Genomic DNA, 11,256 nt, shown 5'->3' with positions numbered 1-11,256 from the left:
CACCAAAAGCTAGTTACAGCTGCTGAGAATTATCTCCCTTGACACACATTGCACAACCAGCAATAGCTGGTTTTTGGTTTTGCTCACATTCCAAAAACCATACAGACTGTTTTGAAGCGGAATATATAAAAATGTAAAATAAACAGTTTCATGTCTGAGGTTCAAAATAATGCTAAGAAAATTCCGGAAGTAATCCCAAATAGAGGGAAAAAAAGGTCTGGAAAGATATTTTCACTTCTTTTTCAGGAACTACTGGATATATGGAGTGATTCCATATGTAAGAATTTATTCAACCTGATAGATACAGTTCAAAATACTAAAATGGAATTTCATAAAACCTCTACAATAAACTGAATTAACAATGCAAAGGATTTGTCCAAAAAAAATGTTTATTTGAAAAACACTCAACAACTATTATCCCCTTTACGTGAACCTGTTTACATACACTATATGTATACACACACACAGACAGAGTTTTAATTTGAATTGTGCATTACTATAATGAATACAGAACTATGTATCACAGAACACCTTGGTCTAAGGTTTTGCATTTCTTGGATATAACACAAGTCTTTTTTTTGTCTGAAACTGTGTAAAAATTAAACACGTATAAGACACATGATATCAATGCATTGCTAGTAATTTCCTGTAAACACTGTTATTTACATTAGTAGACAATGTAGCCCTTCTACTAGTGGTAGACATCAACTGGCCACTGCTGTTACTACTGTTAGGATCAAAAGTCTTTTTACAATTGAAGAGACTGAAAAATTGCCTCTGATACTGAGAAGAAGCATAGTAGTAAATAAAGGGGTCAATGCAACAGCTAACACTGCTGATACAAACACTGAGTAGATAGGCAAAGTAGAGATACTCTAAGCTGTTGTCATAAGAAAAATGGATATAATGAATTAATAGGAGGACATTTGTTGGTCCAAAGCAAATAACAAAAACAGAAAAAACCGCAACACACAAGAGCAAGGCCCGTGTCTTCTTATTTTGCTTTGCAACAATGGTAGAAGAACTAAGACATCGAATGATACACACATAACAGACAGTAGAAATTATAAATGGCACTATGAAAAACACAGAAGAGAAGGTGGAGAAGAAGTGGAGGTAATAGCCATGAAGTTCAGATTCTCTTAGCACATCGTGGCAAGTAGTTATATTTAACCTGGGTATTTCCATTGTTTGCTCTCTGATGAGGAAAGGTATAACCCCACTTATTGCTACAAGCCATATGATGAAACAAATCAGCGAGGCACGTGTTAACGTGCGCCAACCAAGAGACTGCATGGGATACACCACTGCTAAGAAGCGATCGAAGCTTATGCTCGTCATAAGCATTACTGAGCAGTACATGTTACAATAGAAGGCAGCAGTGACAAAACGGCACATCTGAGGTCCAAAAACCCAGTCATTTCCAGAAAAGTGATAAGCAATCTTAAAAGGAAGCACGCTTACAAACAGGACATCTGCCAGGGCCAAATTCAGCATGTATATTACAGCTGGCTTCTCAATTTTCATTTTTTTCAGAAACACGAGTATTGCTGTGATGTTCAGAGGGAGACTCAGCACAAGCACGAAGGTGTAAACTGAAGGTACAAAACCTGTCAGCCACGGACTAGTGAGGTATCTATATGTTTGAACTGACACCATTCGTTGTTCACGTGGGAATAATCCAGTCTGATTGGTGGCTCCTGATCCAACTTCCAAGTAATTTTCAGTATCACCTTCAATAGGTATAAGGTCATCATGGTGACCGACAGGAGAAAAGATTGCAAAACTTCTGACGCGTGGCATGCTGCTGTTATTTGGAAAGGCTGAAAAAATAAGACAGTGTTAAGATTAATAAGCAAATATTTAAATGGTATGGGGAAGTGAAAACATCTTTCAAAAAGGAAAGCTAAGATTACATTAGCAACACAAAATAATAAGGTTAATTTCTGATTCAAAGCACAGGCTGCTCACAGAGCAGCCTTTTTATTTTAGCTCCCGCTACAAATTTGGGTAAGATGTCCTCCTTTGCCTTCTATCTCTTGGCTTGGAAGCGGCTATTAGTAGTGATCCTAGCTGTGCTTAAGGACCCAATCTAATCTCTGCTTTCTTTGACACAAACACAACAGTAAATTTGCCACCCTTGAACTGATTTTGCCAGACCCTTCACACATTTTTTAAGAAATGAGATGCTGAGATAAATACTAGTATTCATACACAAATTCCTGTTCGAAGTACTCATCCCCAAAATAACAAAAAAGAAAAGTGCCAGTGAAGCATCATGTTATTATTTCTGTGCTCTGGAGATATCTTACACAACCCGAAGGCCCCCATCAAGACAGATGGAGAAGTCTACATGCAGTTTTCAAGGTAGACATTGTAACAGACAGGTGAACACAGATTGCACTGAAACACCTTCCCAGTTCTATTTATCCTGTCCCACATCATGCAGAACAGCATGCGTCTGGTGCACCCTCGGGGCACTTCTGTTCCCTCTACAGCAGGTTCTTCTGCAGCACGGTTTGGTGGCTGTGACCAAGTCAGGACAGGGTATCTCTGCTTTCTAAATGTAAAGAGTCAAGAATTTGCCATGGTAGTGTTGAATGTGTAGTATGAGTTGATTTAGGTACCAAAAAACCCCCCCAACCAATCCAAACAATCCAAAAAGCATTATTTCAGCAAAGTTGTTTTATGGAGAATTACTTTGTAAGACTGTCATTTTCAGCTTTGGCTTAATCTAGTTAGGTGCAGGATAATTCAAGCATTGTGGGCGGACAGGAGTAGAAACTTACTACTACTACAATAATTCATCTAATTAGCCCTGCAACTGATTCTTTGTTATCCTAGAGAATTAAAATAAAAATGAGGGTGTGTTAGCTCAGATTTGTGAACTTAAAGTACATGGGCATGATTCACCTGTGTAAGATGCTGCTACTTAGACATAATTATTTGCTCTACAGTAATTCAAACCATTTTTTTTAATGCAGGGGAGAACAAAAGCATGTGAAGGACGAAGATGGCAAAGAGAGGAGTGTCTGCAGCTTTAAGCAGGCAATTACCTCACTTTGTATGAAGGCTGTGTGAGAAGGACCCTGCCCAGCATGAATTTTAATGAAATTCAGACTTGAATGTGGGGAGAGATCAGAGGAGTGGTAGGGAAATTGGTGATTTTTTTGAAGTTGCTGTGCTTTGTGTATCATGCTGTGTCACAGCAGCATTCTGGAGGCTGAGGGGACAAAAGAAGGGAAGTGTTTGAGATAATGATTTTCATATGCAAAGTGACTAGAATGCAACCTGTGACAGTCAGAAAAAAAGATGCTGGATGAGAATTTCAGCCTGGGAGCTTGCTGCATACATTGGAGTAGGAACGATTTAGTTTGAAACAGAAACATATAGACATATGTGAAATTCAGTGTTTGCACAGAAGGGCACTAAACACATTTATAGGGTTGATTCTGCTGTTTTAAAGAGAAACTGACAACAGGCAAAACTATAGATCCTTAATCTTTAACCTTAGCCATCCAACTGCTTCGACTAAAGTTGAAAGTTTAAGAACCAGCCCCTAGCTCAGCAGTTCAGGTGTGGCACAAGTTCTATTTAACACCTCTAACTTCAGCCTGTGGTTGACATCAAGGACTTATGAGATTTTCTGAACTTAATAATTATAGCAATAGAAATATGTCACAACTGACACCACCAGTCTTCATCTCTTTTGGGAGGATTATAACTATACTTGAATGAAGAAAAACCCTAACTTCTTATGCCCAGAAGCTTGTCTCTACTGTAAAGATGTCAGTAAACGTGATGAAAAATCTTGAACATACCTATTCTATCCCCAGTATGTGTAAGTTTTATGAATTCAAGATTTTGAATGCTGTGAATATGTATTTCTAAACCACAAAATTTCCGAAAGACAGTGATGAGCCTAGTCCCCCAAAGGTCTACATGTCCTTCTTGATTTCTTCACCACTGAAAAACTGTGGAAAACCAAATGAAGAGGTGACATGGTTTCATCTGAGGAAGGCATATTTTGGGGAACATAAATATAAACACACTTTGTGAGAAGGAGGGTAAACATGTGCCGGGAGTTAGGAACTGTATTGCCCAGATTACCTCTCCATGATGGGATAACTGAGGCACAAGCACCGCTCTCATCCCAGTATCCCTGAACTTTGAAGGAGCCAGCAGTGTTGCAGTGTCACACTTATGAGGACAAGCAAGCAAACCAGCCAGAGCCACTGATCTTTAATGAGGGAAATTAAATCACTTAATGCAGAAGCCCTTGGCAGTAACCTGACCCATTTCTCATCAGTATCTCCTAAGTTAGAGCAGTATGAAAATATGCTACCGGAAAAAAAAGTTATGATCGGACCAGGTACCTTTTATTGACTTAGCTATTGCTTATAGTTAATTGAACATTGCTAGTAATTTTAATTACATTGATGCCTTAAGCCCCTAATTTTTTTTTATTTTTCTTTTATTGGTAAACCTTATAAGTTTTATAAGTAGATTTTAAAAGCAGCAACCCTCCCTCCTTTGTCCCTTGTCCCTTTCCCTTTCCCTCTAGCACCCTTGTTTACACATTCCTTAACCCTCTTACCCCATTCTATGCTCCCTATATCAATCCCACTCCCGAATCCAGTAGAAATGTTTAGTCTTTTGTCAAGGCAAGGCCTAGATTGTTGGCAGAACAGCATATCAGGGCCTAAACCACAGAACACGGTCAAAAACTGGGTGACTATGTACCCTTTGTGCTCTGATGAAGATGAAGATGGGATGAACAGAGAGTCCCAAAATGCACCCCAGACCCATTTTCAGGGGGTGGACCTGGGGCGGACCAGAGTAAAGGCCACAGGGTGGACACATCTGGGATTGGATGGATGGTACTATAAAATGTAACATCTCAGGCAGGGCCTGGGCGTGCGTCGTGTAACATCTTAGCCTTGGCATAGTAAACCCTTTCTTATCTCACCCCTAATTAACTGCTCTGGAGATTTTTTCAGCACTTAAATCCCACGGCAACAACATTCTGAATTATTGGAGCCATCTTATTTACAGCTTTCTTAGATGAGAGGATTTAGAGTCCGCATTACTCCATTATGAAAAAATTTCTAAATATAGAATCCTATTACAATAAATAAGAACAAAAAATTTTACAAATAATTTTAGTTTAGTTCTAAGTCTAACTTGGTGTAAACTACCTGTTCTTTGTAGAAGTAAAGACTTTCTAAGTTCAGAGTTGAGCTCAACCTTCATGCTGTCAACAATGCCTCCATGCTGTCCCCTGTACTCAGTCCATGTCCCTGTCTTGAACTTAGATGACAAGAGGTAATACTTGAAAGCCAGCTCTACGGAAAAATGTAATGAGACCTCAAACTTGCTATTTTTGTGCCACTTGATGATATAGAGAGTGGTGATTTACTTTCTTGATGAAATTAAATTTAATTATAATTTAAAAGCTTATAGCCACATATCACTTCTTTCCTTCAGAAAGCTGCTCGTATGGTTTGTATGACACAGTATCTGTGTAATTCTAGAAAAAATACTGCACTCTGTACTTTCTGAAACAGAGGACAGTTACTGCCCTGAGGTTTTGTATTCCTTTTGTGCCAGTATTTATTGGAAAATGCCAGTGATAAGAGGTTTATACACAGAAGGGAAGAAGATGAAATGATGTCATATTAATTCAAAGGATCTCCATGAACCTTCATAACAAACAAAAAGGCATTACCTTTAAGCGGGGTTAGTACAAGACAGCCAATACAGCAAGTATTCTAAAAAAAGATCTTGTAACTGCTCTTGAGATAGCTACAGCTATACCAGAATCTGTGAAATAGTCCTTTCTAGCCATTTTAAAGTTATAATTTGCCTAAAACATATTTCACTACAGTTTAAGTAGTTTATAATAATCCAAATAATCTCTTAGAAAAAGAGAGGTAAAGCTTGTATAATATAACTGTTCAAAGGGTCATCTTATTTTTGCTAGGCTGTCATCCAGTCCTTTTGGAAGAAGTTAAGCCTGGTGGATTTCTATTTTTATGACTAATAGTAATATGACAGTTAACAGCTCTGTCAAAATACATGTAAAATTTAAAAAGGCATGAAAGAACAGGACTAATAAACTACAGACAAAAAAACAACAGGTTGAAGCACAGAGGTTTTATCTTTGTGGTGTGTAGTAAGGACACTGAATGATATGCATATAGTCTTTTTCTTTGCTTCCAAGGACTTCAAAAGGCAAAAATTACATAGAACGAGTACAATACTCAAACTACCTGAAGTTTTCCTTTATTGACTGTGGTTTTTGCACCAGTTCTCCAATGAGGACATAGAGGAATGATATATAAAGCTCAGTAAGTTTGGGATTGTCCAATTTATACTGTGCTATTTTCCATCAAATACTACAAACTATTCATCTCACAATCAGCATATGCATATTCTGCTTACCCTGGCCTCTTTTTTTTATACTTTATACTTACTGCTATTTTTTTTATACAGAATTATTTTAGAATTTCATGTCTACTTACATACGGAAGGGGCTATTGTGCATACTGTTCTGTGAAAGGAGAATTAGAGAGAAGAAAATTCAACAGCTTCAACCAATCTTAAAAAGAACTCTTGAGCTGCAGAAGAAAATTTCTGTAGACCCAGAAATCTGCACAGGATGTTACAGAACAGCAATCTTCATATCCCAAGGGATATCTTTGTGATGTGGTAGACTGAAGAATAGGCTCCTACAGAAGCAATTAAATATGCTCCCTGTGTGCTGCTTGACAACAATTAATACCAACTTCTGGGCATGACTGGGGACAGGTGCACCCACACCGCTGGTGCTGGCTTATAACAAAAAGCCGGTTTCTCTTATCTCCTCTTTGTATAACTCAAAGTGATAAGCATCTAGAGTCTAAATTACTCAGTGGCCCATAAATTAGGTACTTGAAGGCAAACTGTGAAGTGTATGCCAGATGTATTAATAAACAAGGTAAGACACAACCTCGTTGTGATGACAGTTGCTTTCATAAAAATAAACACTGAATTATCTTTAAAAAAATCTTCAACAGTCCACATCTCCATTTATACAGAATTTGCTATTGTATTATAGGCTAATTAGTAACAACTAGAACACATCTTCCCGAAGTATTGTTTTCTTGCAACCAAGTGTCTGCTCCTTTTTTCTTTTCCTTCTCCATCTCTTTAACTACACATGCTGGCTCTAAGCAACAATAACATCTCTCTATCTGGCTGTCAGTGTCCCAGTGCAGAAAAGTTCACCTGGGCAAGTTCAGACCTTGGTCAGCCACCTCAGCAACATCTGGTCAGATAATCTGCATGCATTTAACGCCAATCCAATGCCAAACTATTGCTTTTTCACCTGCCCACAGAAACAGCACACGTGTCAGTGACGTGGTAACTGTGGATACTGATGGACAGGGACAAAGCATATGAGAAGCTGCAGATTCAAGGGCAGAGCTGATTTAGGGATACAACAGTGCCTGGGCGATGGGAATTCACGACATTATGGTAAAAACAAGGAAGGTTATCTGGGACAGTGGGGAAATCATATAGTTACAGTGGAAGCGACGAGGAGAGCAAAAGACATACTCAGATGGTCAGACTTGGTGAGTTCTGTTGTGCATGAAGTAACTTGTTTGAATTTTTCTTTTCCTAATGATGCAATACAGTAGCTATTGTTTCCAAAGGAAGTAGCAAATAAGTACCACTAGTTATTGTTTCCAAAGGAAGTAGCAAATAAGTACCGTAATTCAGAGTGCTCTTTAATGAAAACTGTGATTGCAAAAGGCAGGAAAACAAGTTTGAATGTCCCCATAAACTGTTTGAGTAGCACCCAACAGTGCAATCTTTTTTTCTAGCACTAACATGGATAGTTTGTCTTTTACACCAACCCCCCTTTTTTTTTAAAAGACATTTTCCTTAGAATTCCCATATGAACGCAATTGTGATCTCTTCATTACCACTTATCCTTGTGACAAAAAGTTGTTTAGCAAAAATTATTTGTCCCCTTTGATACTTTCTTCTCAGCATAATTACAAACACTAGGTCTGTCCCCTTTCAGTCTTCAGTTCAGTAGTCAAAGTATACCACACTGAAATATCCCCTTAGTTGCTCATCTAATCAGCCCTTTTCTGTACAAAGGGCCTGAACAGACGCTTCACAGCAGGCATCTCATGGGACTAAGTTATTGTACAGCAGTACTATCATCACTAGCTGACTGAAAGAAATGTTAAACTGAATGTCACAGAAAAAAAACCTGCTAATCTCTAAATACGTAATATTTGGTACTGCTGTATCTTTACCATAATCTGGGAGGGTTACGTGCCTGCATGTCTTCTCCTACCTTCCTTCCCTCAGCATCTGCATTGTCTAACAACCTCTGAGCTGGATGGATCCATGGTCTCCTCAGTTAGGGCACTGACGTTGCTATTAGTGCTATTTCTAATTGAATAACCAGGAAAGTCATCTGCTCGGGGTGGATATTCTGAAATGTTTAGTGCTGGCAGATCTTCCAGAGTTTGTGCTCCCTACAAATTCAGCTGGTACTCCACCTTCTGAAGTTGTTACTAAAACAATGCCAGTTTTTTTCAGGCAGTCCACCAACACGTCTGGCCAGCCAGGTCACTTCTTTCCATCCACTTGCTATAGCCTGGTCACCTCCTTCGCTTAGGTGAAACTCGAAACCACCCTTCACCACCACCACCAGCCTCACCCCGCCGCTGCCACGTGCACAAACCTACGGCCGCGCTTCACACCAAGCAAGACTACTCGGCTCTAACTCACATTAAAACCCCAAACCGGGAGCACCGTGACCCGGCTACGTGAGGGTACGCGATGCGGAGGCACTTTTTTTTTCACCCCCCCACGGCCCGCGAACACGACGAACTTCCGCGATCCGCGCTCGGCCAGCGCTGCCCAGCGGGCCCACCTGGCAGGGGCGCAGCGCCCCTCCCCTGCCGGCCCCTCCCGAGCCCCGGCGGCGACTCACTGGCGGCACCGGCGGGCGGCGAGCGCGGGCAGCACAGCAGCGCCAGGGCACAGAGCAGTGTCCGGGGCCCCATGGCCGGAGCTTCGTCCGTCCGTCCGTCCGTCCGTCCGTCCGTCTGTCCGTCCGTGCGAGCAGGGCGGCGGCACGCGAGTGCCGGGGGCGGAAGGCTGGGGCTGGCGAAGGGCCGCCCCGGGGCCGCCGCCGCTCCCTCCGGCGCCTCCCGCTGCGTGGAGGGGGGGGCTGCGCGCCGGGGGCGGGGGGAGCGCTGGGGCTCGGCGGCACCGGGAGGGGAGGGGAAGGGAGGGCAGCGGCCGCCGCCCCCGCAGCACACACAGCCCGGCCAGCAGCCCCCGCGCCGCGGGAACGGCAATGGGAAGCGCCGGAGCCCAGCTGGGAAACGGGAAGCGGTCGTGGGCTCGGGTGGAGTGAGGGGTCAGGAGGTGAGGAACAAAGGGTTGTGCTCATGGCATTATCCTAAGCTTAGTCTGCCAAATTTGCGCAGGGCAAGTGCCTAATAGGAGCAGTTCCGAGGCCAGCTGAAATATGTTGCTTCCAAAAAGCCTCTTAATACTGATCCGCTTTGTAAAAAGGAGATGATGGTGAAGCTTGTTTGTATTACGTGAGTTAAGTAAACTATCTACTCTACACAGGACAACCCAAAAGCAGTGCATTACCCTGCTCTGCAGACCTGTGTGCTACTCTAAGATCCCTGAGGAGGTGATTCCACTCTGCAGTCCAGTGCTATGTGACACGGACAAGCCTTGGAAAATTTGAGCTGTCCTTGAGAGATGCTCATGAACTGAAGTGGTTGAACTGGAACATATATGAAAGATACTTCGATAACTTTGCAGCTATTATTTAGGCTTTTTCCTTTCAAAATATTCCAGTGGTGGTTTGAGTGCTTTTTATATATTAGGCCTGTAATACTTCAGAGCTTTACAAGTGGACACCCTGGTTTGCTAGGATGTGCTGTCTCATCCTCGACTGTACATCCTTCTGTTACAGCAAGGAAGATTAGAAAAGGAGAGAAGGGGAAGGTTCTGTTTAGAATTTGTTCATATGTATGAAGTGCCTCTATTACTGCAGAAGCACTGATCTTTGCTTTTAGTGGAGAATAAAACCATGGAAAGCAAATACCCCCAATCGCAAGGACTGGTTCCCAGTAAGTTCTATGCCTGCGTCACTGCAGGTGGAGTTTTGGAGGTGGTGCAGAACCGTTGTTCATTGGTATCAAAAACCATCGGGTGACTTTGACCTGTCAACCAGAGCCTTGGGATATCAGAAACCTGCTCAAGTTGCTCAAACAATCTGTTGAAAGAACTGTCAGAATTATTTATGCAAGGGGAATCTGTGAGGCCAGGAATTTTTGGTGTTCCTCTCACAGTCCTACCACTTGCTAAGTTATAGCAGTGTTGAAGTTCACTTCACTTTGTGTAGAGCAAGTAAGAAATACGAGTTTTACAGCTGGCCAGCCTTTCTACAGCTCTTATCATCCCAAACCCATTAGGGAACCTGCACAAAATGCATTTTACTTAAGAAACGTATCTCGGGGGGGTAAATCACTCATCCAGGAAAAGGGTTGTCTGTCTAGTTATGAACTTCTTGAAATCATGTGTAGCAGTCTGAGTTCGGATTTTCTGTTAGAGGGAAGGTTGTTGTTTTGCTCCTGTATTCTGTAAAGAAAAAGAATTGAAAGAAAGTTTGCAAATAAGTGCAAAGTGAAACAGAACAAAGCTATTGCTTGTGATGGTGTTTCTATCTGCTTGGCCAAGAAGGAGGATGTTATTCTGCAGTTCTGTTGATAGTTTTGGAACATCAGAGCCCCATGAGAATGGATAAATTCCAAAATAAATTAAGGTAGCTGCCAAGCTCTCTTAGTCAACTCCAAAGACACGTGATAGAAGAATGCAAACCACGGGGCTGACAGACTAAGACTATTGTCTATTATAATTTCAGAGATAGACAAGTTGTCCAAGGAAAGATGCATTTTGTCCTGTGATGACAACTGATGCATAGGCCCTATTCACCTGTACTGGCTTTTTTCTCAGATTTTGAATCAGCAATGCAAGTCTTTCCGCACCACCATTTCATGAATGAAATTGGTTTCAGCAAGTCCTATCTAAGGCTGAAGTCCCTACATTGCAGCTCACAGCAGCCTTTCTTTTTTGTTGTATTTAGTAGCTGTCAGCAGCATTGGGTGAACACAGAATCACTTTGCCCATTTGTATGGTACTTGGTACTACCATCAATCTTATATT

The 11,256-nt window shown here is 41.5% G+C and overlaps 1 protein-coding gene across 2 annotated transcripts; it reads right to left on the bottom strand.

The window, feature by feature from the left end:
- Nucleotides 1–375: 375 nt before the first annotated feature.
- On the bottom strand, nucleotides 376–9,216 carry F2R (coagulation factor II thrombin receptor). Of its 2 annotated transcripts, none has more exons than XM_027710016.2 (2): nucleotides 8,939–9,216; nucleotides 376–1,823 (listed from the first exon to the last, which is right to left on the bottom strand). In XM_027710016.2, exons 1-2 carry the CDS (start codon nucleotides 9,069–9,071, stop codon nucleotides 625–627), a joined length of 1,332 nt encoding a protein of 443 aa, XP_027565817.2. In that variant the 5' UTR covers nucleotides 9,072–9,216; the 3' UTR covers nucleotides 376–624. The 2 variants fall into 2 exon arrangements, with proteins under 2 accessions (XP_027565817.2, XP_027565816.1); XM_027710015.2 differs by having other exon boundaries at nucleotides 8,999–9,112.
- Between the last annotated feature and the right edge of the window lie 2,040 nt (nucleotides 9,217–11,256).

This window comes from Pipra filicauda, unplaced genomic scaffold (genome assembly GCF_003945595.2).
Source record: "Pipra filicauda isolate LSUMZ 115617 unplaced genomic scaffold, ASM394559v2 scaffold35_size7292922_pilon, whole genome shotgun sequence".
Taxonomy (NCBI): Eukaryota; Metazoa; Chordata; class Aves; order Passeriformes; family Pipridae; genus Pipra; species Pipra filicauda.
This window is presented reverse-complemented; position numbering and strand designations above follow the sequence as displayed.